The sequence below is a fragment of the Protopterus annectens genome, chromosome 9.part0 (genome assembly GCF_019279795.1).
Source record: "Protopterus annectens isolate FY-2018-M chromosome 9.part0, PAN1.0, whole genome shotgun sequence".
Taxonomy (NCBI): Eukaryota; Metazoa; Chordata; order Ceratodontiformes; family Protopteridae; genus Protopterus; species Protopterus annectens.
Window position 1 is genome coordinate 827,695,588 of NC_056743.1, and position 25,610 is coordinate 827,721,197.

Sequence of the window (25,610 nt, forward strand, 5' to 3'; positions counted from 1 at the left end):
AATCAGTCAACAAGGCCCACATACATGAAGTCACATTTAAAAGGTTAAAATACTTATTTTATGTTTGTGGATAATGGTTTGTTTCTTTAATTGTACTTTGTCTCAGTTTTTGTTTAATGTTTGACTTACAAATCTTTGTTCTCCTTTTCTTTTAGGTGTATGCTACGGCAGGTTTTACAGATCTTGCTGAAATAGTGGCTCGTATTGAGCCAGTTAAAAGCTATCTTTCTGCAGATGGTGAGTAAATGCATTCTTTGAAAACTCAACACTTAGATTGTTTATGAAATTTCATGTGCACTGAAACTTGCATTCAAGGGAAAAGAGCTAGTAGTTATATCAGATGGGTAACATGACGAGGACAACTTGATACAGAAGCGACTATAACACTGTTGCCCTACAGCTCTTGGTTCCTTGGTTAATTTTTCATTTGGGGTGACTTTTGTATGGAGCATGTATGTTTTGTTTTCACTATTGTTTCCAGTTTCCCCCTACGTTGTATGCGTTTTTCTACAACTATTTTCTGTTTTCTGCTTATTACGTGCAAGAATGTGCAGTTTCTCTTTCCCTCATTTACTGGCAGTGAACTGTATATAGCAGGTTTGGAATACTGATGAATGAAATGGCAGCAAGCTTTTTATATATCTTTTTCCATGTCTGCTAATCTTCAGCCCTTAACAGTACCCCCCCCTCCCCCAACACAACCCTGTTTATTTTTTTTTCTAGCTTCAGATACTGTCTCTGACATAATTATTTGTCATGTTCCCCTTCACAGAGGAAACTTTTGTTTCTCTTTTAGCAAAGGTCAGAGGGGAGAAAAATGGCAGCCCCCATCTCACTGCATAGTTTGGGTTTTGTTATATGTAGCTTACTTTCTTCCATAGAATTGAGCATTCCCAATGGTGTTACCTAAAGTACAAACACACACACAAGGATTTTTGTGCTTACTGCTATTGTTATTTCCTAGAGGCCCGAGTGATTATTCTTCTGGCCTCCATAAGGGATCTCTTTTGCAGCACCTCATTTGACCATACATGCCTTCCCATCTCTACATGAAATAGCAAGCCTTCTGCTACTTTGATGTGCTCCCTTGTCATAGCTGACCCCTCAGTACCTACAGTATGCACTAATTGAAACTAGGTGATGAGCTGTGTAGCTGAAAATCCTACTGCTTTATCACTGGATCATTATAAACATGATCAACGTTCTTTGTGTAGGTCACTGTTGGAAATTCATTACTACTGGGAATTCAGCTGCAGAAGGCACAGTGTCTGGTCTCAGATAAAGGTCTCAGCAAACTTCCTTCTCCAAGCCAGGTGGACATCCACACCTTAGGGATCTCAAAGCTAACATCCATCTCAGGCCTCTGCTGAAGCCCCTGCAGAGGTCATTATGTCTTCAGATCAAAGCACATCTTACTGTAATGAAGGGGCTCTAATGGAGTTTGGACCAGGTATCCTGCCTTAGTTGCTGATTGTCAAAGCACTTTTTGTCATAACTGATAGAGCACATAGTGTATTCATTATTCTCGCAAGGAAAGACATCTAGGGCAGTGTGCAGAAGACCAGAAATCCTGTTATCAGTTCCTTGTCCCCAGGGCAGCAGTCCCATTCAAGAAGACGTACAAGCTTAAACATAGAGTGCCCAGCTCTAGTTTCTTGCCATTGCATTGGCCTCAGAGAGTGAGGGAAAGAAATGGACTATTCCTCCCAAATTCCTCTAGTCTTCAGAGCTCTAACAGATACTTTCTTTTCAGCCTCTAAGAAACTGGATAGTGACACCCCACCCCTATGAGACTTGATATATTCTAGAGTCCAGGAATCCCATCATACTTTTCAGCCTCGTAGTGCAAACAAAATCTAAACAAAACCTGACATAATGGGGGGTACAAAGACCCAAAAATATGAACAGATTTAAATATTGCTGTTATAAACTTTAAAAGTTGCTAGAATAACAGGATTTGTCTTAGCATGCATTTTTCTAAAGGATCTGAAACTCAAATGTATGTCATTAGTTAGTGACTTAAATCCACAGATCATCCCAGTGATTTGCCAGAAAATGACAAGTTTTATGAGGAACAGACCAAAAATATAAGGCAAAAATCTGGACTTTTGAGAGGTATGAATCCCTTAAGTTCCTTTGCAGAACTCCTGTGGTAGGGTGTCTATGGATTCATAAAAGGGATCAGAACTGGAGCTTACTTCTAGTATTCTTCACATTGAAATCAAAGTAACTGCTGTTTCAAAGCACCAGCAGTGAGCTTTTCAAAACATGGCGGAAGACAGGCATAGAAGGATAAAGCTGCAACTAAAACTCAGGCACCCTGAGGTCAAGTAGCAGCACAAGCACTTGTTGGAGCTAAAGTTTGGGGGAAAAGAGTAGTGATGCAGCCTTTCCACCCGTGCTTCTGTTTGGGGGTGGCTGGGGTATGGCACACATCAAAGTGCTCATTTTGAGATAGGATTCCATTTAGAGATTAGAGATTACACGAGAGCACAGGCTTTGGGGGACAGCCTTCAGGCGTTACATCTTCATCGGAAGTGAGTAAAATGCCCTCAGGAAACACCCATTGCATGATGAATCCTGGTATCATACAGGACATATACAGTGTGGTTAGGGATTCAAATCACCAAAATTCCAAACTGCCTGAATGATATCCCCTTTCAGCTGACCTTTGCTCTGGTGATGAATAAATGAGCGAGAAATAGAGAGGGATTGATGATTATCAAGCAGTGAGAGGAAAAAATGTGGAGGAAACTGTATGCAGTTAAAGAAACTTTTTTTTTGTCACTCTCTCTGAGTAAGTATGACAGGAGCCCCAATATGTCTGGACCCTGCTATCACAGGCATGAAAGAAAGGCCAGTATAAGAAAATAGTGAAATGTAAACAGACAAATTTACTTTTAGTACCCCATTGGATGCACTTGTAGAAAACACTGCCTTCCACAACACAACATGTGGTCATACAGTTAATGAATATTCATTGCCTACACAATCCATGAGTAAATGTTCAATACCATCATGCACTGATTTAGTAGAAAAGTAAAATGTAAAAAGTAAAGTGTAACTCAACAAGTCATAGTGGAAGCAGAAAAAGGCCCATAAAACATGAGCTCACTTTTCAACTTGCACATTATTAAAAGTTGCAATAACAAAATGTAACATATTGCTATTATATAAGGCTGCATCAAAGGTAGCAAAATGTTGTGTTTGTACTAAAAATATTTGAATGAAAGCTTGGGTTGAGTTGACAAATTTGTGCTAAAAGCATGTTTAAGTGAAATTAGCAGTGATAGTAAAAGTAAGAGTTAAACTGGCATTGAATAGATGCTTCCGTGAAATACATCTCATTGCATCTTTTTAATTAGCAAAATACTGTAGAAGCATTTTTTCTTACGCAAAACAAGCCAACATTTTAGCTGCTGTCAGTTGCTATGAATGGCTTGATAAGCACACTGCCTTCACTACCATCAATACCATGAATATCAGATGGTTGTGAGTTCTGTGCCCACACCACCGGGTGTTGGGTTCATTTTTCTAACACTAACTCTGCAGTGTGGCATAAGAGAATAGTTGCACTCCTGATGTGCTGTCATTCAGATGAAATGTTAAATCAAGGTCTCTTTTTCTTGAGTTGGTAGTAGCTTGGGTGGTTGTTAAAGATCCCATGACATTTAAGGAAATAGAGCAGAGGATTTTCCAGTCTGTCCTGGCTAAATTTTAAATAGTCTTTAGAAACACCATCTTGTGTTTCCTTTTAAAGCCAGACATAGGAATAATGGGACAGTCCTGTTAAAAAAACAATAAACTTAAATTAATGCACCAGTGAAACAAACTTAATGGCAGGAATTCCTTTACAGTTTAGCAGCATGTTTCACCAGCTATCAGCGATGTTAAACCTGTCTGTAAGTGTATTCAGCATTATGTAGTAATAAGATAATAGTTCAACTAGAAATAAACAAATCATGTTGTACAAAAGTATGACAGCAAAGTTTTAGGGTTCTTGAAATAGAATCCCTTTATACTAACATCTCACACTTAGAAGGCATTGAGTTAATTAGAATTTATTTAAGTAAATGCACATTTACTGATAATAACTGCATCAATACCATCTGTGATTTACTAGAAATTGTGTTAGATAATATTTTTTTCAGTTTTAATAATGTTATTTATCATCAGAATGAGGTATAATGATGGGGGCTAGGTTGGCCCCTGCATACACCAGTCTTGTTCTCATTGCATGGGAGATGGATTATGTGGTTCATCTTAGAGGTTTTGCCAAAGTTAGATTATATAAGCCCTTTATTGATGACATGTTTTGTTTGGCAAGGGATGGAGCAGAGTTGCATTTATTTTTGGATGAGATGAAGTCAGGTGTTGGCTTTTTGAATTTTACTGTTTCAGTAATTGGCTTGAGCGCCCAATTTTTGGACGTAGAATTTGCATTAGACAAGGAAAACAAGTTATTTAGTTAAAAAAGTTTCCAAGAAGAAAACATTTAGAAACAACTATTTGGATTTCTTCAGCCAGCACCCACATCATTAAGAGACAGTACATTAGGCTGAGTAAAATAATCAGTGATTACAGCACTTTTCATAATGAATGCATGTACCTTGAACAATTGTTTATAGAAATGCATTATCCTTTCTATTTGATAGATAAATTTATGCAGTAAGTTATTAAGAATAGGTACATTAAATATCCTCCTGTATTAAAATATGTTTTTTTCAACTAAGAAGAAGGTATTTCAACCTGATATTAATTTGAGATTTCCCTTGTCTATTTCATTGGATAGTTATAGTATTAAAAATATAATCAAAATGGTGCATTATACAAGGCAATCAGGGGCTCTATAATACATTAGGTTCAGCATGACAGTTTTGTTTCAAAAAACACGTACCTTGAAATAGTTTTGTGAAACTGACAACAATATGAATTTATCCCCGTTTATCAGCAAAATAGGCATGTTTAAATGTGGGCATTGTAATTTTTGCAAATACATTAATATTTGTAAAGAAATATTTATTGCACTTCATGGTTTGTCTTTAAAAGTGAATGTTTTTTTATAATTGCACTTCCAGCAATGTGGTTTATTTAGGTGTATGTGTTGTGCTTATTATGTAGGGAAAACTACCAGGTGTTTAGTAGATCGCTTTAGGGAGCATTACTTAGCTATCTAAACAAAAGATTTAAAGAACACCTTGGCTAAGCACATCCTCACATGTTCCACTTTTGTTGCATTTAAATTTGTGGTTTTAGAACAAATCTCAAATTTTATCAGTGATGTAAATTCTTTGCTGGAAGTGAAGGAATTTGGATGTCCACTTTTTCTTAATGCTGATACATTTCCTGGCCTTAATGAAAAGTTAAATATAAGGAGTGTTCTCAAAAGGAATAGGTAGGAAATTACATCACTGTCAGTATTATAAATTGATTGGATGTTCAGTTTATATATTCAGCTTTTCATTGACTGATAATTATGTTCTGATGAAGTTCTTTTAATAAGTTTGCAACTAAAGCACTAATTTTGTATCTTCAGCTTGCTTTTTTCTGTCATTCAAGAAGTTTGTTGTTAAATATAGTGCTGTTGTATTTTTCTTTTGGTGGTTGGTTTGCTTCTTGATAAGTGACTGGTGATGCATTACTGTGAGAGTGCTGAGTAACTTAAAATCTGTTACTGCGTAGTTTTGAAACCTCTTTCCTCAAGTTAAATTACTGTGTTTTGCTTTATTTCACTTGATTGATATAGCCGTTTGATTTATTAACTCAAACACTACATACAGCAATATTTTCTTTCTTTCAGCAGATGAATCAGACTACCTTACTGAGTATGAAGAGGAAGGTCTAGATGTCGTAAAAGAAGATGAAATGCAGGAAAATGAAGAACATTCTACTGTTGAATGGAATGAGAATGGGGTCTTTGAAACGGTTGGCATCATTTCAGTGTGTATTCATACTTCACCCTCTTAACTTTCTGGGATTTCTGATAATGTAACCACGAGTACATTGAAACTAAAATTACATCTAATACAGAATAAAAAAAAATAGAGATCTAGAATACTTACAAGGATACAGAATTAAAAAAATAGAGATATAGAATACTTAGAAGGATTAATAGGAATATTTGCTATATAATTTATCCATCCAGTGGTGTTGAGTTCCATCTGACTTTTGTAAATAGAGTTAAGGATTGTTGGCAGAAGGTATCCGGAAAACTTATTAAAGTGAGTTAGAGAAACTGCTAAGCAGTTATTTATTGAAATAGACAATGTAAAATGCAGTGAAAATCAATAAATTTGTAAGAAAGAACTGGTTAAAGTCATTTGCTAAGGAAATTAGGAAAAGTAGTACAGAACAGAATTATAAGTGGTGACAGGTCTGTATTTAAGGCAAAGTAATTTGCAAGGTTAAGTGCAGTTTGGGTAAGCAGGTTTCAGTTATAGTTATATTTAGGTAATGGAGGACAGAAAGTGTGGCAGTGAGCATCCCTTTCCTTCAGGTACAGGACAAGTCTAGATCTAAGTTGTGTGATAAGACTCACTGTGCCTGATGTTTGAGGGAAGGACATTTAAGAGTTTAGGGTCTGGCACTCAGAAGATACAGTCAGATGAAGTGAGCGAATTTGCTACTTTGTGAAGAACAAGCACCCCGTCTGACTGTGACCTAAGAGAGTAGGTTAAAATATTTAGGATCATCTTTGAGGAAAGCTGTGTTGAGAGGTTAAATTTCAGAATTTTATAAAGAAGTGCATGAAGAAGATCAATATTTTCATTATACGGCACCATTTAACCATAGCAAGGTAATATAACAATATGTTCATTGGCGGAAGGAAGATAAATTTGCTGATTGTAAAGATCTAAAGGTCCTGGAGATTTTAGTTAAAGTTGTTAGGTAAGACAGAGAGGCAAACATCTCACTAAGCATATAGAATAACCTTTATCTGTAGCTAATCTTATTTCTTTAGAAAAGAATCTGGAGAGTTTGCATCAGTGGAAGAGAGACTTTTGTTTGTTTAAGGAAATGTGAGCGTAGGTAACCATTTGAAATGTCAGAACCCACTTTGGCAAGTCCCATAATATGGAACCTGAATGGCCGAAAAAGCAGACTTATATATAGTAAGTATGAAATGGCTGTTTCTCAAAATATTCTGTTTTCTCTGAGGTATGGTGATCTTGGAGTTAGTATATATAAGCTTAGGGTGTATGGGTATCTTGCCCCCACACTGGGGTGCAGGGGGACTTAACCCCTGCAAAAAAAGTTTAAAGGAGAAGAACAATGTTTGATATTCTGTCCTCTGCAGTTCTGTTTTTTGAAGTGTTGGCACTCATTGTTTGTTACGAGTGGCAACATTTTAATAGGGAGCCATGAATGAGCATGCTGGGAAAATAAAGGTCAAATAAGATGGCCAAATATTTAAAAGAAAAGGCACAGCCACATTATGATTTGTCTAGACAGAACAGAAATACTTCTGTAGGTAGTAGTGATTTTAACCTGGTTGCATTGCCAGAGAATACTCCATTACTTTCTAACATCTGAAAATTTGTTACTTGTTACCAAGCCAAATGAGGTGTGTTTGATGGTGTTTTTGGGATCCGATTTTAATTTGTTTGTAAGATGAGAAGTAATAAATCTGAAAATAATTAGTTCAGTAGTATTCCCAACGAGGCTGGTAAGTTGAAACTAAGAAGAGAGAGTTTTTATGAGTAAAGTAGAAAGAGGTAGACTTGGGACTGAGCCTTGGAATACGGTGGATGAAAAAGAAAGGAGAGGCTGGTGGATGAAGAAGAAAGGGAGGCTTGCCCCATGGTGCAGAGGGATAAAGCCCTGATGGCACCCCAGATGACCAATATTTATCTAGTGGCATGGGAGTTGGGGGGACAGGGCAGGAGTGGAGTGAAGTAAGCAGTCTATGCCAGCTTACCTGTCTGTGGGCAGAAGGCAGCTTGCTGCATTGATAGTACTTGGGGGAGTACAGCTTTGTCACCAGCAAGGAGGAGTCTAGCATTCCCTCACTGAACAGAGGTGAACTGCTTATCCAGAAGATTGGGTAATACGCGTGCATCTCCTGTGCACAACTATGGTGATGCAAGCAAGATGCAGAGGGGAATGGGAGGATAGAACAGTTTACAGGATCATCAGGCTGGTCTGCAGCCCACTCCCTAACACCTGACTCTCACCTCCACTCGGGAATAAATATGTTGGTGGACTCTCACCGCAATGGAGGAACAAATGGCTCAATTGGATGCAGGAAGAGGAGCCATTTGATTGATCCTTTGGACCCCCCCCCCCCAAAAAAAAAAAAAAAAAAAAAAGAAAGAGAAGACCCAAGCTTGATTCCAAATGATCTTTCAGAAGTTAAGATGCGAAACTTTGGATAGCTTAAAAAGCAATATGGGTGGAGGTTAGTGAGACTGCCAGGAAATTATAACTGACTAGGTCAAGAACTTTAGTTAGCTCATCAAGTAATACTCTGCTAAGCAGGTGTTGTCATGAAGGTAAGTATAGTAGTCATAAGGGAGATGAAGACAGTCCATGTGCTTCTACCTTGAATGGAGCTATGTAGGAACTTTGTCAGGATAATAATAAATAGCTTTTTCTATCACTTTAGCTGTAGCAGAGATAGGAGACCAAGGTATAATAAGCTTGATGAGTGGATGAGAAATAGAAAATTCATCCTGAGGATAACTCCAGTGGCTCTAATCGACAGAGGCACTGGGAACTAAGGTTGGGTGGCATGATGCCAGGGTAATTCTATGGCTAGGCTTACTCCAGGGCCATTAGCCTAGTACACACCTATGAACTTATGAATAATAATAATAATTACAATAATGGTTGCCAAACCTTGGAAAGAATGTGACAGCTGTGCTGTTTATGTACTCTGTATAAACTCTGTAATGTTCTTTGTTTTATTTTTTGTGAACCATTGTAATTGCATGGTGCTTTTTAGGCCTCTGCTGAAAAGGGGACTTTCCTGGTAAACAAATACAAAATAAATAAAATAAGTTCTGAAGGGTGTACAGGAGGAGCTAATTTTTTGAGAGAAAAAAGACAAAAGCTTCTTTACAGACAGACGGGATTTTTTCTGAACCAGTCAAAGACTAAATAGGTTACAGGGTAGGAGATAGCCAGTGGATGAGTGTGTCATGGGACGGGGAAGAACACAAGAATAAAGATTGTGTACAACTATACAGAAGTAGATTATATTGAACTCCGGCAGAAGATTGGGGACTGGTGCAAATTGAAGGAGTAAATAAGTTTTGGACATTGTGATATAGTACTCAAGGCTTTTGATAAGGGTTTGAAGAAGATGCAAAATGGAAAGGTAAAATGGCTACTGAAAAAAATGAGGTTAACAGTTATGGTAAAAGACAGGGAATATAAAGGGTTAGAGGCAAGGGGTGGGAAGGTGGAAAAGGCACAATAGAAGAGCATTAAGGGCGGCAAGAGCAGGGAAGAGAAAAACACAAGCTTTAAGGGAGTCAGCGAAATAGTTAAAGAGGAGTAACATAATGCCTTTGTTTATAACAGAAAGAAGAAAGGGAGGAGCAGATGTGGCTAGGCTGAGCAGAATGAACAAAGGTTTATGTATGAGACGAAAGAAGGAACAGAGAGAGAGAGAGACATAGTCAGGCTGAGCAAAGATGGGAAGGAAATCACAGCTGTCTAGTATAAAGGAAAGATACTGAATAAAAATGTCACTTCAGTCTTTATAAAAGAAAGCATGTGGGAATACCATGCTGGGAGGGAGGCAGGACAAAGTAGAGAGGAGTGGCCAGATACCAGGATGGAGAAGCAGGATGTCTGAGGGTGAACTGGCCTCTTTAAGGGAGAATAAAGCACAATTATCTCCTGTGGCCCTCAAGAATCCGGTCAGTTTGCTAGCAGGTTTTCCCTCCAAGGTTTTTGGCATATAACTAGCCACTGCAGAAGTGCCCAAGGATTGGAAGGTATAAACTGTAGTGTCATTGTAAAAGGGGAAGGTGGGAGTAGTAAGAATCCAGAGAACTCCATGCCTTAGCATAAAGCTGTGACAAGAAAGCTACTGGGAGAGCTCTGAAGGAAAGGCTGATTGCCTCCATAGATTGCATCAGTCTGCAGGATAACAATCAGCATGAGCTATTGGCTAGAATGATCTGTCAGACAAACCTTATTCAGTTTTATGACTGGGCTGCTGGGGAGTACTTGTGGATATATTCTGCCTGGACTTCAACAAGGCATTTGATTCATGCCCAAGGAAGCTGCATCATGACTAACAAACTGGATTGCTGCATGGTTAAAAGGTAGGAAAAGATGATGGTGGTGAGGAGGCACTGTTACGAATAAGGAAAGTGACTAGGTAAGTACAGCAGAGGATGATCCTGGGTCCAGTTCAGTTCAGGTGGATCCAGCAGTAAGAGCTCACAGAATGGAGTTTCCCATGAATATTATTAAGGCATGATTGTGATCTGTTAAAACAAGAATCATTGTTTCCGGATGTCTCCATTGTGTTACCATTACATAGGAAGGGGCACTTTGAAAACACATTCTTATTCTAAATTACCACAACCCCCATACACCCCTAAGCTTATATATGTCAACTTCAAGATCACCATACCTCAGAGAAAATAGAATATTCTGAGAAATAGCCGCCTTATACATACTATATGTAAGGGATACTGTGAATACTATATATAAGGGATACTGTGAAAACACATTCTGATTCTAAATAACCATCCCTCCCAAAAGTCATCCTCCACTGACCAACATTTAAAGTTGTTTACTTCATAGCAATGCTGAGCTGTGTGTAGAATATTACAGTCAGTCAGAGTAGAACAGATACTGCTTTGCTGCCTCTAATAAATCACATTAGAAAGGCCCTGAATGAAGGCAAAGTGGTTGCTTCATGGTTCCATGATTTATCAAAGGCTTACATAGTACAGTTAATTATGACCAACATTTAAAGTTATAATATGAAAACGCATTTGGATTCTAACTTACTGTTTTTCCCCAAATTCCCCATAGCTGACCAGTATGGGAAGCAAATCTGTGAAAACACATTCTGATTCTAAATAACCATCGCTCCCAAAAGTCAGAATCTTAAGTGCTGGTCAGTGAAGGGTGACTTATGAGAGGAATGGTTATTTAGAACCAGAATGTGTTTTCACAATGTCCCTTTAGGAATGGAAAGATGGTTATGTAGAAAAAAATGTGTTTACACAGATTCTCTTCCCATACTGTCAGATGTGGGGAGTTCTGGGAAAGATATAGAATCACAATGCATTTTTATATTATAACTAGCTGTCTTTCCCAGAATTCCCCATTGCTGACCAGTATGTGAAGAGCATCTGTGAAAACACATTTTGATTCTAAATAATCAAGTTCTTGTGTCTTGACCAGTACAGGAAAGGTCACTATGAAAACACAATTCTGAATAATAGTTCCTCTCAGAGGTCACATCCCTAATTAATACAGTAAAAGGTACTCTTCAGATGCATTCTGATTCTGAATAAACAGCTATTCCAGAATTCCACATCTTTGACCAGTAAAGGAATGGACATGGTGAAAAAAAGTTATTCTAAATAACAATCCCTTCCAGAGATTCCCAACCCCTGACCAGAACAGGAAGGGTCATTATGAAATCATCCTCATTCTAAATAACCATTCCTCCCTGAGGTCTCACCCCAGCAAGTACAGAAATATTGGGAAACTGCATTCTTATTTTAAATAACCGCCTCTTTCAGAAGTCACAGTCCCTTGACCAGAACTGAAAGGGACAATGTGGAACACACTGTGTTCTGAGTAGTCATCCTTCCCCCAGAAGTCCCATTCCCAGTCCCTGGAAGGATACTGTGCATTTCTGATTCTAAATAAAGATCTCTGCCAGAAGTCCCCATCCAACAGAGGAATAGACATTGTGAAAACGCTTTCTGATTCTAAATAATCACCTGCACAGAAGCCCCATCAGACTTTTGTCAGCTTCTAATTATAACAGCATCTTGTCTGTTTTTTTTTTTTTTCTGGTTAATATTATTCTGCTGTTGTACTGCGGTGGTGGTGCTGCAGTAGCGTTGTAGCCTCTAGCAAGACGTTGTTCCGTTCGATTCTCAGCTAGAGCGTCTTCTGTGTGGAGGCATACGTGAATGGGGCATGCCTTCGTTGAAGGTTATGCGTCAGGGCTGGTAACCCGGTACGTAAAAATCCACTACCAATCATTAGCGGACCAGAGTTCCACTGTGGCGACCCCTAACCGGGAAAAGCCGAAAGACCCAAACATTATTCTGCTGTTGTCATTCCACCATGGCTCTGGCTCCATTCAGCCACTTGCATCCCACCTGTGCCAATTCCAAACACAATAAAAGTTGGACTGTGTGATTGCTGTTTGTATACATCCCAAGAGCCTGTCCCTGTGTTGTACATGTTAGTGAATTGTGATGTTTGTGTACATTAGTAGTCTATATGCAGTTTGCTATTATATCTACCCTGATTTGCTTAATTAGCATAACCAAGGATCAACACATGCAAATTCAATAATTTCAGATGCTCTGTCTCAGTCTGCCCAAAATCTAATACTGCATTGTCCATACTACCTGTGGTGCTCACTTTTTTATTTTTACAGCAGGCTAATACATGACTTTATCTGCAGGAGCTTCTGCACATGCAGAAGATATTATTTCCTGTGCATCATTTGAATACTCAAGCCACCGACAATGCCATACTAGTCCTTACTAGCAATGCAACTGACTGTTAATGGCACTTCTCATACTTCTATATTTATGACAAGCTCCTGTACTAGAAGAGTAACTTGTCAATCAAAGCACAGTACAGGTAGTAACTTTTTCCACCATTTTTAATACATAGCCTTAGTAGTCTTAAGATTTTAAAGTAAATGCAGCATTTCATCCCTTTAAAACATTTAGTAGTCTGGGGAAAGAGGATGAGATATACTGCATTAAATTATATTTAACTGAATTACCACCTGCATTCAATGATTAAAAAAAAAAAAAAAAAACTTCATTGAGAACATATTAGAGCTAGCAAGCATTTACTGCTCCCAATAACATGATGAAATTTGGTAAAGGTAATCCTGGCCCTGTGCAATGTGGAAACAATTTCTGACAAACAACATGATATTAAACTGGTACAGTAAACCCTCAGTTAACCGGAACTCAAACAACCAGAAAAAAACATCAAAGAAATACTGTACAATATTCATGTGTTGCACTTTGTTTCCTCCCCAACAGAAACATACCTTATGTTTTTAGAGTTTTAAAAAGGAAGATAGGAATAAATTCCCTCTCTCCCCAACCTAAGAACAAGTCACACCAAACAAATAGTATAGGGTCCAGTATTAGTCAGGCCTATTTTTAATAGTAACTCTCAAGCAACAAGAAACTACAGTTATCCAGTGGCTACCAATCTCCATGGGTGCCAGTTAACTGAGAGTTTACCATACATGTAAAGAGTAAGAGTATGTGTACCAAAACCAAACAGTTGAATGAAAAGAATATGTCAGCCCTCCTGTTCAACTTAACCATCTGTAAGAGCAGTAATACTAAATTTTGAAATTGTATCTCTGTTCTGCAGTCTACATAAATGGCAGATATCACTTAGGTGCAACAGCTGTTGCTGCCACTAAACTGTAGTCTTGATTCCAAACAACTGCCACAACCTAGTAGTGAATAAGAAATGCTTTTGATAGTATGCCAAAAGAATGCACCCAAGTACATATAACTCCTAGATCATCATATATTACTAAAATATGCCAACACTATCCTTGAAGGAATGCTACAAAACACTAGTGACAACTAACTTGGAACTGTAATAACTGGTGAGGCAAACTCAAAATACATTTATCTGGCAAGGTATAATTTTTTTTTTGCACAGCTCATAAATGTTGCTGTGAGACTTAGTAAAACAGCAAGATAAGACTCAGTAATAAGCTGGATTTAACTGTAGTAATTAGTAATATTTCAATAGCTGGACCTCTTCTTCTTCTCTTTCGGCTATTCCTGTTAGGGGTCGCCACAGCGGATCATCTGTTTCCATTTCTTCCTGTCCTCTGCATCTTGCTCTGTCACACCAACCACCTGCATGTCCTCTCTCACCACATCCATAAACCTAATCTTAGGCCTTCCTCTCTTCCTCTTACCTGGCAGCTCCATCCTTAGCATCCTTTTCCCAATATACCCATCATCCCTCCTCAGCGCATGTCCAAACCAACACAATCTCTTCTGTCTGGCTTTGCCCAACCTGAGAAGACCCTCTAATATACTGATTCCTAATCCTATCCATCTTTGTCACACCCAGTGAAAATCTTAACATCTTTAACTCTGCCACATCCAGCTCTGACTCTCGACTTTTTGTCAATGCCACCATCTTCAACCCATATAACATAGCTGGTCTCACTACCCTCTTGTAGACCTTACCTTTCACTCTTACTGGTACCCATCTGTCACAAATCACACTTGACACTCTTCTCCACCCATTCCACCCTACCTGTACTCTCTTCTTCACCTCTCTTCCACACTCACCATTACTCTGAACTGTTGATCCCAAGTACTTAAACTCATCCACCTTTGCTAGCTCTACTCCTTGCATACTCACCATTCCTCTATCCTCCCTCTCATTCACACATATATATTCTGTCTTAGTCCTGCTGACCTTCATTCCTCTCCTCTCTAGAACATATCTCCACCTCTCCAGGGTCTCCTCAACCTGGTCCCTACTCTCACTACAGATCACTATGTCATAGTCCACAGGGCCTCCTGTCTGATCTCATCTGTCAACCTGTCCATCACCACTGCAAATAAGAAATGGCTCAGAGCTGATCCTTGATGTAATCCCACCTCCACCTAAAACGCATCCGTCACACCCACTGCAGACCTCACCACTGTCACACTACCCTCGTATATATCCTGTACCGCTCTTACATACTTCTCTGCCACTCCTGACTTTCTCATGCAATACCACAACTCCTGTCTAGGCATCCTGGCATATGCTTTCTGTAAGTCCACAAAGACACAATGCAACTCCTTCTGACCATCTCTATATTTCTGCATCAACACTCTCAGAGCAAATGTTGCATCTGTAGTGCTCTTTCTCAACATGAAACTATACTGCTGATCACTAATCACCTCCCTTCTTAACCTAGCTTCCACTACTCTTTCCCATAACTTCAAGCTGTGACTGATCAGTTTTATACCTCTGTAGTTACTACAGCTCTGCACATCACCCTTATTCTTAAAGATAGGTACCAAAACACATTTTCTCCACTCCTCAGGCATCCTCTGACTTTCCAAGATTTCATTAAACAATCTGGTTAAAAACTCCACTGCCATTTATACTAAGCACCTTCATGCTTCCACTGGTATGTCATCTGGGCCAACAGCTCACTAGCTGGACTATTACCTAATAAACATCAACTATTGGAAAGATGGCCATTTTGCCCCAACCTGGTTGTAACTGTTGCCAGAAATTGTAAATTTATCAGACTTTTAAGTATTTACACCTGTCTAGAACTTGCAAACTGAGAAACAGTTAAGATGCTGTAACCCTGCCAACAAAGGAGTTCCCTGTTTTACTAGTACACAGTGTAAATCAGAGAGAGCATAGCCTGCTGAGAACACTTAAAAGAACAACTCCCTACCTTTAATCACATTAGCTGTGAATGAAGATTTGTGTTTTCTTGATCAGATTTGGAGAGTACATTGTATTAACATAAAAACAAACTACACATCAAATTTACAAGAGAGAGAAACAAAAATGCAGTGCCTGCTTGGAATGCCAGGTTTTCATACTATTCAAAAGTTAACATCAAATTGTCTAAAATATTTCTAGTCGAGGGTTTAAGATCTGCCTAATGGATGTCAAGGGAAAAAAGTCTGCTTTTAGATAATACAAGTGGACTTCATTATAAACTGCTTTTCAGAACGCTATTAATATTACATAGATCTTTTTCTGTCATGATAATCCATACCCTACCTGCTGTAGCATCAGTCCATTTCTGTAGTGTATTTACAAATTTGTCATTGAAGCTGAACTTCTTATTTATAATAAATGTATGTTCTTAACGTACTATGTCATATTAAATCCTGTTGTGCACAGACGTGACAGCATTTTATCTAAAATGCTGAAACTACGAGTGGTGACTAGGCATACCCAGTTAACATTCTCTTTAATAGGTGTCTTGCTGAATTTTGTGTAGCAAAACAAAGGAAATGTCAGTCAGCCTCATGGAAAGCTGTTATCGAATATAGTCTGCCAGTTTCAGATAAGTAGCATTACTTTCAACTAAGATATTTTAAAAAAGAGTGTATCTAAACACGCTTTGAGTTGTTTACTTCATAGCAATGCTGAGCTGTGTGTAGAATATTACAGTCAGTCAGAGTAGAACAGATACTGCTTTGCTGCCTCTAATAAATCACATTAGAAAGGCCCTGAATGAAGGCAAAGTGGTTGCTTCATGGTTCCATGATTTATCAAAGGCTTACATAGTACAGTTAATTATGTATTTCTCATTCAGTAGCTGCTATAGATAAAGAGTATCTGAAAAGGGCATAAATGGGCCAAAAGGTACGTATGTGATAAGACTACAGACTGTCAGATGGAACAGAGATATATATATATATATATATATATATATATATATATATATATATATATATATATATATATATATATATATATATATATATATATCTTAGACGAAGTCATTGCTACGTGGTGGACCTCAGTGGTTATTCCTTTGTGGTGTTCCCTACATGTGTATTCCATGAAAAAGCAAATGCCATGGAAAAATCTCTTGTATTCCTTTTTGTTCTTAGGCTAGGAATAAGAGAGGGTGTACAAGACTGTCCTGTGTGGTTAATGAACATGCAAATAGTGACGTGTGTAGGAAGGAAGTTTCTGTAATATAAGTGGCTAGAATGTAGAAGTTGCTGTATGTGGACAAGCGACTAAGCCTCACTACTACATTTTTAACATGTTAGAAGACTTCCTTTGAAGTATCTGTTATTGTCTGAATACTGATTTCAATGAACAGAAAAGAAACTAATATTGCAGCACATTCTTGCTTTTTGTACAGGATGAAGAGAAATGTATCCGTAGCCGCAGAAAAAGGCCAACAGAGTCTCCATTATGATCCTGCTGTCTCCTTTACACTTTAAACTTACATTTGCTGAAAGGGAGAAGTGTAACTGTAATAGTGAAGCAGACTTTGGAGAAGCACATGCTACTTCACACAGCACAAAGATCGGAAGCAGCCAGGTGTGCTTTTTACATCACATTCAGCTGTTTGCTCATCTGCGGTTTTTGGGAACTTGATTACATCCGTCGTCTTTTTTTCTTCTTAAGTATCTCATAACCACGTAACCAGGCTAAGTGGCCTGGGTTAACTCAGCAATTTCGTCAGCCACATTAAATTATATGAAACTGGCTGGATTTTCTTTACACATGTTGGTATTTGGTAAGCTCTAAGTGGGAATGAAGGGTCTGTGCATTTGCTCTTGCTGCTAACTTGCTCACTAAATTGAGGTGCTGCCTACAAAGAATAGTTTCATCCTTCTCCCACAGCACTGGCAGGAGGTGCCATATAGCATGTTTCTTACTTACTTTTAAATGACTTAATTGCAGTGGTCAGTATATTACGAGAGTCATGGTCAAACATAGTGGATCAAAAAATCTTGTTTTATGGGGTATTTCAGATAACTGATTTCTTGGTACAAGACGTTATTTTTGAACAAAAAAAGCTGTGTCTGATATTGTCCACTGACAGAAATATGTTGGATCCGAGATGTGTCTGTGCATTCCTTGCCCCAGTTCTGTAGAACATGTTTGATGTCACAGAGACAGTATCAGTGACTTTTGCACCAAAGATTAATTTTCAGTAGTCTGGATGTAATAATGTTTTAAGAACATACCTTTTGTACAGGTTATGTATTCATTTTGCATTCCCTGCTTTGTCCTATAGTGGCTATGCCACTAGGACAATGCATTTTTTAAGGATGATTTGGAAGATTTGTTTTTTATTATTTTCTTCTTAAGAAGATCAGAGTTCTTGCTGTTGTATTGTTTGCAAAAAATAAGATATTGGATAAATAATATGTAACACTAGAAAACTGTGCAAGTAAACCAGAAACTTGTATCTGATGGGAAGTTCTGATGATAAAGTAGATACAATGTACACTGAAAAAACAAATAGAAATATGTTTGTTAGTCAAGGAAACAAAAAATAGCATCTTTAATGTGGATAGTGTAACAGTAGTTCCTCTAAATACCCGCCTTTATATATGCAAACTGTTTATTTTTTAATTTAACTGGAGAGAACAGTCCTCAGGGTTCCATATTAGACATGAAGTGGACTTAACAAAACCATTGTGAATGTTAAAAAATAACAGATTTATTGTTTTTCAATTGTTAATATTGTAAAATTAAGCACATATGTATAAATAGTAAAAAAAGGGAAAAAAAGGTAATTTAAGAGCATATACCGTGAAGGATGTATATTATCATAATAGATTATGCTTGGTTCTTTTCAGTGCCTTTGAATAGTTTTATTTTGTTTCCAAACTTGCCAAGGTCTTTAATTTATTTCATAAACTGCTAATAAATTAATTCAAACTAACCCCCATATCTTGAGTTTGAAGTTATTTGTTGGCTTTTTATATTTATTTCAACTTGTAAGAGCTACATGTGAGTCTTAATTGCTTCATTTTTTTTAAATAAGAGACATATTTGTTAAATTATCATGTATGACGTAGGCAATCTCCTATTTATATAAATGAAAATAAACCATAGCGACACAATCTTGGTTGCAAACATTATACATTACAACCTTCGAAAAGACAGTAGGCTCCAACCCAGGAACTCACAAGAAAAAATAAATGCAATGAAGTCAACCACAGGACTGGCAAATCCAGTTAATTCATACTTAAATATAATGAAAAGGCATGTGAATTGAGCTCCAATTTTAGGAGTCTTTGGGATTACTTTTTGAATAAGGACATCAAAGCAATTTTAGGTACAAGTCCTGCCATTACATATGCTAGAGGTAACAACTTGAAAGATATATTAGAAAAGAACAATAGTGGATATGGAAGATCTAAGATGACTAAATGTGGCAGATGTAAATCATGTAGGTATATTGCTGAAGGGACTTACCTGAGTGTAGTGGGCTATAAGCGTACCATTGCATGCCCTGGAGTCTGTAATTGCACCACTAGAAATTGTGTATACATAGCATCTTGTATGTCTTGTGAGGCATTCTATGTGGGCATGACGACAAGAAGTCTAAAAGAAAGAATAAGGGAGCATTGTAGTTCTATAAGAAGGAAGGATGAACACAATGCCTTATATTTACACTCTAAAAATTGTCATGGATTTAAAAAATTTTTATTTTTTATAATCGACAGGATGAAACTAAATGTTAATTGTGACATTAAAAACTATGTAGCGCTACGTGAAACGGAATGGCAGATAAGGTTGAACGCCACGAAGTTTCCAGGGCTTAATGAGTGTATTTCTTTAAAGCCTGTATTGAAGCACAGAGCACAATTTATTTGAAAAGACGACAGGAGTTATATCAATTTATAGTATTAATATATTAACAACATTATTATGACCATTGGTATGCACACATTAATAGATTACACATTCATGTATAAAAATTACATATATTCATCACTTGTTACAAATACCATATACACTAATACATTTAACATTAATACAGGTTAATAAAAATTTTTTTTAATTCAGTATTTTTTCAATTCAGTATTTAGAATTATGTATAATAAGTTTATTTACTATTAATATTTATACAACTAAATGATGTGTAGGCTTGGTTTTTTGTACAATATTTAAGTAGAGTATATATATACACATTTTTTATGTAATTGGTTAGGTAATGTAACTTTATTATTTGTTTGTCATATATATTTTTAAAGAAAAGATTATTATAAGTAAGTAACTTGTTTATTATCTGTTTTAAGAATTGTTAATTGACAGACAATTTAATTTAATTTAATTTAATTAATCAATTGAGGTATAGTCTTATTTAAGACAACTGGGTGTGTTTTATCATTGACTCTGATGAAGCCAGTGTTTACTGGAGAAAGCGCTCAGTCAAGGTGTTTTACTGGATTAAATCGTATTTTTCTATTTCTGGTCTGTGCCTTATTGTTGGATTTGCCAGTCCTGTGGTTGATTTCATTGCATTTATTATACATTACAAACCATGCTGACACAACTGTAGCTGCAAACATTATACATCACTTTTAATATATCCAGTCATTGTCAGTCAACCATTATTACACAGCTTATTGAATTCCTGCCTTCTTTTAAACCTTGTTCCTCCTCTGCATGTATTGATTTCACATTTCCCATTTTTTCCTATGCAATTTGCTCTCACCCTTTTCCAAAGATCAAAAAAAACAACACACAAAACGGTACCAAACCCACAAATACACATTGAGAAAATGCTGGCGTGGCAGTAATGATTTTTTTACTTCATGTATGGTCTGTGCACTGTGAAAATCCTTAGGGTGATGGACAGTATTTTTTCAATGGCCTATGCTATGCAATGTGTGCACCTGTGCATGGGGTGAAGTGTATTTACGAGTCATTCCTCTGAAGAGAGGAATTTTGGAAGGGACAGCCTTTTCCAAAGATCCCAGTTCCAGTTTTTTTATCTCTGTTACTGTCTTTGTTACTTCTAGTAAAGTTGGTGTAGACTTTGATTTCCTTTTTCTAGTAACTGTTTTTTTTTTTTTTTTTTTTTTTTTTTTTTGCAGCCATCATAATCAACTCAGCAAGGCCTTACTGTGTCTAGGCAATTCCGATTTAGGATGTTATCACATTTTCTAAAACTGGCAAAGAAGTGATAAACTTGCACTGCATTTTCTTCAAATGTTAGTCCAAAGCTTTTTCAAGTCCTCTAATCACTCGTCAAGCAGCAAGAGCGTCTCTAAAATCAAAATCAGAGCATTTGAAATCATTTAACAGTTAAAAAGTTACAACGTTGGCCACACTAAAATGTTTTTATAGCAAAGCAAAGTACCAAACTCTGGAAATATCTCTGCCACTTTTGACAAAGACATGATTGAACTTAAAGCTGTTGAACCAAGTACTACATCATAAATTAAACCTCCATGGACTGTATAGCATTCCAACATGGTCACTCTTAAAATAAGCCTAGATGTTGCTCCTACAAAATCTCCAACTACTAAAAATATCAATTCAGTTGTTTATTTTTTGTCACATAGGTTCATAGGTAGGTACTTGGCTGTCGGCCCAAGGGCCTAAGTAAGCCTAACCAACAAGGTTCCTGGTGTATGCCACCCAAGAAAGTTAATTTCCTAGGCTCCTGTCAAGCAGAGCCACAGAAGTGATCCCCGGGGTGTATTTCCTATTTCCCATCCACTCATCAAGATTTTTCTTAAAGAGTGGTAATGAGGAACTTTGCTTGACATAGATGGGTAGCGTGTTCCAGAGTATATGAAGTCTCTGGGACAGGAATCTATCCCTCCAGCATGTCCTGTTTATTATGGTGACAAGGTTTAGGTCCCTAGAGCATGTAGCTCGGAGGGACTGGGATTTCTTTAGGTGTAGCATATGCAACAGCTCTGGGTTTAACATAGCTTTATGTTACAGACTAAAGCTGGAGTTTTTTGAGATGGTCAATGTAGAGCATCAGTTTGAGGCCAGTAATCCTCTTTGTGAGGTACTTCGGTGGCCTTTCCAGCTGCTGCAAATGTCTTGTGAGGTACATTCCAAAAGGGGCGTTGTACTGTATAATGGGTCTAATGAGTGCCGAGCAGAGGGGAACAATGACCTCTTTTTTCCTGGATGAGAACCCTTTTGTGATGAGGTGTGCCACATAGAAGGATTTCCTGACTACTGGTGTGATGCAAGTAGCAAAGGAGAGACTACTATCCACCTGGGTCCCAAGGTCTCTTATCATACATTCGGCATTAAGTAGACTGCCGTTAATGTGTTAGTTCATGGGTACAGAGTTTTTACCAAAGGGGGTGACAATGCACTTTTTGGCATTGAGCTTGAGGCCATGCCTCTGACACCAGGCATCTGTCTCATTGAGGCCCTTCTGTAGGATGTCCACATCATTTGGGGACTCTACTATGGCTCCTAGTTTGCAGTCATCTGAAAACTTCATTAGCCAGAGGCCTTCTCTGTTAGCCTGTACTTCAGAGAAGTAGATACCAAACAGGAGATGTCCCAGGACTGAACCCTGTGCCACTCCACTTGTCACTGGTTTGAAGTCAGATTTGGAGTCTAATCACTAAATCTATAGCCACAAGAGGTTTAAGCACTGTATATTCATCCTGTATCATAATTACCAGCCAGGATCATAAAAGTATCATCCCTACATCTTCAGCCAGCTTAAATTAACCAGCTAACGCTGTACTAAAAGGTTCTGAACCCTCAGTTTTGAGCAAGTTCATAGGTGTGTACTAAGCTAATGACCCTGGAGCCTATATAAGCCTAGCCCAAGAAGATTCCCTGGCATCATGCTGCCCAAAGTTAGTTCCCATTATCCCTGTCAAGCGGGTCTATATTAAATTATCGAATGGAATGAATGTCGTACGGCCGAAATATCAAAAGTGCCGTTCATGGAGTTCTGGTTTGTGGGATTGGGGTGCAGTGAAGATCAGGAATTTTGCCCTTTCCTCACTGTAGTGGGATCTCGGAGTTGGTATATATAATTAGCGGGGGGTGTGGGAGGTGCAGCCCCCTACAAAACCAAGTAATTTGAACAGCACTTTCGATATTTCGGCCGTTCGACATTCGTTCCATTCGATAATTTAATATAGACTCTGTCGAGCAAGGCCATTGAAGTGATCCCTGGGGTGAAGTTCCTATTGCCCATCCATTCATCAAGATTTCTCTTGAAAAGGGCCAGTGAAGTGCTCTGCTTGACATGAATGGGAAGTTTGTTCCACAGTATGGGGAATCTCTGGGTTAGGAACTTGCCCCTACTGCATGTTCTGTTTATTGTGGTAGTGAGGTTTAGGTCCCTGGAGTGTGTGGCGCAGTGGGATTGGGATTTCTTTAGGTGTAGCATATCTTACAGCTCTGGGTCAGACATGGCTCTGTAGGTCAAGCACAGATCGCCTGTAAGTAGGCAATATGAGACAAAGTATAGCTGGTGTTTTTTGTGTCTGTCCATATAGGGCATACGTCTAAGGCCTAAGATCCTCTTAGGTATTTTTGTGGCCTTTCCAGTTGTTGTAGGTGTCTAGTGAGGTACATACCAAATGGGACGTTATATTCTGTAATAGGTCTAATGAGGGACGAGTAAAGAGGGATTATGACCTCTTTCTTCCTGGATTAGAAACCCTTTGTAATGAGATGTGCTACACAGAAGGACTTTCTGACCACAGTGGCAACGTGGTTATCAAAGGAGAGGTTGCTGTCAACCTGTGTCCCCAGGTCTCTTATTACACCTACAATGTTTAGTGTACTACCACCTATGTGGTAGTTCATGAGCACCAAATTTTTCCCAAAGGGAATGACAGTGCACATTTTGGCATTGAGCTTAAGGCCATGGTTCTGGCACCAGTCACTGGTCTCAGTGATGCCTTGTTGTAGGATGTCTACATCAGCTGAAGAATCAGTAATGGCTCCCAGTTTGCAGTCATCTGTGAACTTGGTCAACCAGAGTCCCTTTGTGTTGCTTGGACTTCTGAAAAGTAGATGCCAAACAAGACAGGACCTAGGAACGATCCCTGTGGAATGCCACTTGTAACTGGACGGCAGTTAGATTTAGAGAACGCTCATTTTACAGTGTGGGTTCTATTAGTGAGCCAGTTGGCAACCCATCTTATGACATAAGAGTTTATGCCTAGTTTAGGGAGTCTGTCTATGATTCCTGAGTGTGGGATGGTGTAGAGGGCCTTGGCAAGATTTAGGTAGGCTGTGTAAACTACCTTGCCCTCATCCACAGCTCTGGTGACAGACTCAAAAAACTGTGTGGGGTCCAGAGTTTGGAGATTCCCTGTGTCCCTTTTAACAAGGTCCATGATGATGTGCTCCATAGCCGTACATATTAGATTTGTCAGGATAATGGGACATTAGTTACCAGGGTCTGTAGTCGCTCCCCATTTGTGGAGTGGGGTGACCGTAGCAGTGTAGGAACAAAGCCTGAAATGAGGCTCTGATTGAGCATGGTACTCAGGTGTGGTGCCAGTTTATTTTTGTAGTTCATGTAGAACACAGCCCGGGATATTGTCAGGTCCCATGGAAGCTGTATTCTTGACTTTGGACAGTGTGATTTTTACCTGTGTAGCCGTGATGATAGGGGCTTGGCATTCCTCAGGTATTGTGATGGGCCCTTTAAGAGTGAAAGGGGGGTAAATTTCTCACTGAACCTGTCTGCCAATATGTTGGCAATATCAGTTGGTTCTGTATATGTATTGCCATTGTGCTGTAACTCAGAGCAGATCTGAATCTTGCCATGTAGATTCTTGACATAGCTATAGAATGTCTTGTGGTTGTCTTTAGAATCTGCAGCAGTTTTGTTTTCATAGCTAGCTTTAGATGATTTGATGAGGAATCTTAGTTTTTCGCTAAGGCTAACAAGGGAGTTTTTCTAGTCTTAGGATTTCACTGTTTTCTGCAACAGTTTTTTTCCGTCTATGGTAGGGGACCACCAGATTGGCTTCCATTTTTTTGGAGGAGAGTGTCTTGGTTTTCTTTGGTATGGCCCGTTCCATGCACTTGTGTATGTGCTCATACAGTGCATTGGTGTATGATTCAGCAGTCATACACCTGTTTTCCATTTGCATGGGCATTGTGAAGTTTGCCATATCTGTTTTTAGAAGCCCAAAATTGGTTTTGGAGAAGTTTTTTATGGTGGTTTCCTTTAGTGGAGGTGTGGGTGGGATGTGGATGTCCATTGTGATAAGCTTGTGTTCAGATCTGACCAGGGAGTAATTGATTTCAGTTGTAGAGCAACGGTCGCCCTTGTTGGTAATGATCAGGTGAAGGATGTTTTTACCCCTGGTGGGGTAAGAATGAGTTGGTCCAGGGCGTTGGAATTAATGAATTCCAGAAAACTTTGAACAAGTGTGTTGGTACATGAGTTATTTTCCCAGTTAATGGGGGGGGGGTAGTTAAAGTCTGCCAGTATAAGGCTATTGGGTTGTACCCTAATATTTTCCAGTGTATTTAGGAATGTGGAGTGGGAGTCTTGCGACATGGTGGGGGATCTGTAGTAGGCTACAACCTGGATTGCAGCTTTACCCAGTGTTAGCTGTACCTGAAGTGTCTCATGTGTTATGTTAAGCTACTTGTCTGGAGGTATGCGTATCTTTTATGAATATGGAGACACCTCTGCCTTTAGTGCTTTGGTCTGGATTAGGGGTCTTAAAGGTGTGGTATGAATTATAGCCTGGCAGTGCTGGGGTGCTCCCTGGAGCCTTGAACCAAGTCTCGGTCACTGCACAGATGTCGATGTTCTCCATTTTAAGGAGTGCTTCGAGCGAATGCATTTTGAGATTTAGGCTTCTAGCATTGAGTAGCATAACCCTCAGATTTTGTTTGCTTGTAACTGTTACGGGAGTAATTTTGTCTTCAGAGCATTGCCTAAAAAAGGAACTATTTGGGTAGCAACAGCCTTGGCC

General features: G+C 38.5%; 1 protein-coding gene across 1 annotated transcript in view; it reads left to right on the plus strand.

Moving 5' to 3' along the window:
• Nucleotides 1-18,598, plus strand: part of PNPLA6 (patatin like phospholipase domain containing 6) — a 1,368,928-nt gene extending 1,350,330 nt beyond the window's left edge. Inside the window, exons 34-36 of the mRNA XM_044083495.1 lie at nt 156-237; nt 5,801-5,940; nt 17,060-18,598. Coding sequence (XP_043939430.1) covers nt 156-237; nt 5,801-5,940; nt 17,060-17,116 — 279 coding nt within the window. The 3' untranslated portion in view covers nt 17,117-18,598. The remainder of the gene's footprint in view (nt 1-155; nt 238-5,800; nt 5,941-17,059) is intronic.
• Nucleotides 18,599-25,610: the final 7,012 nt, after the last annotated feature.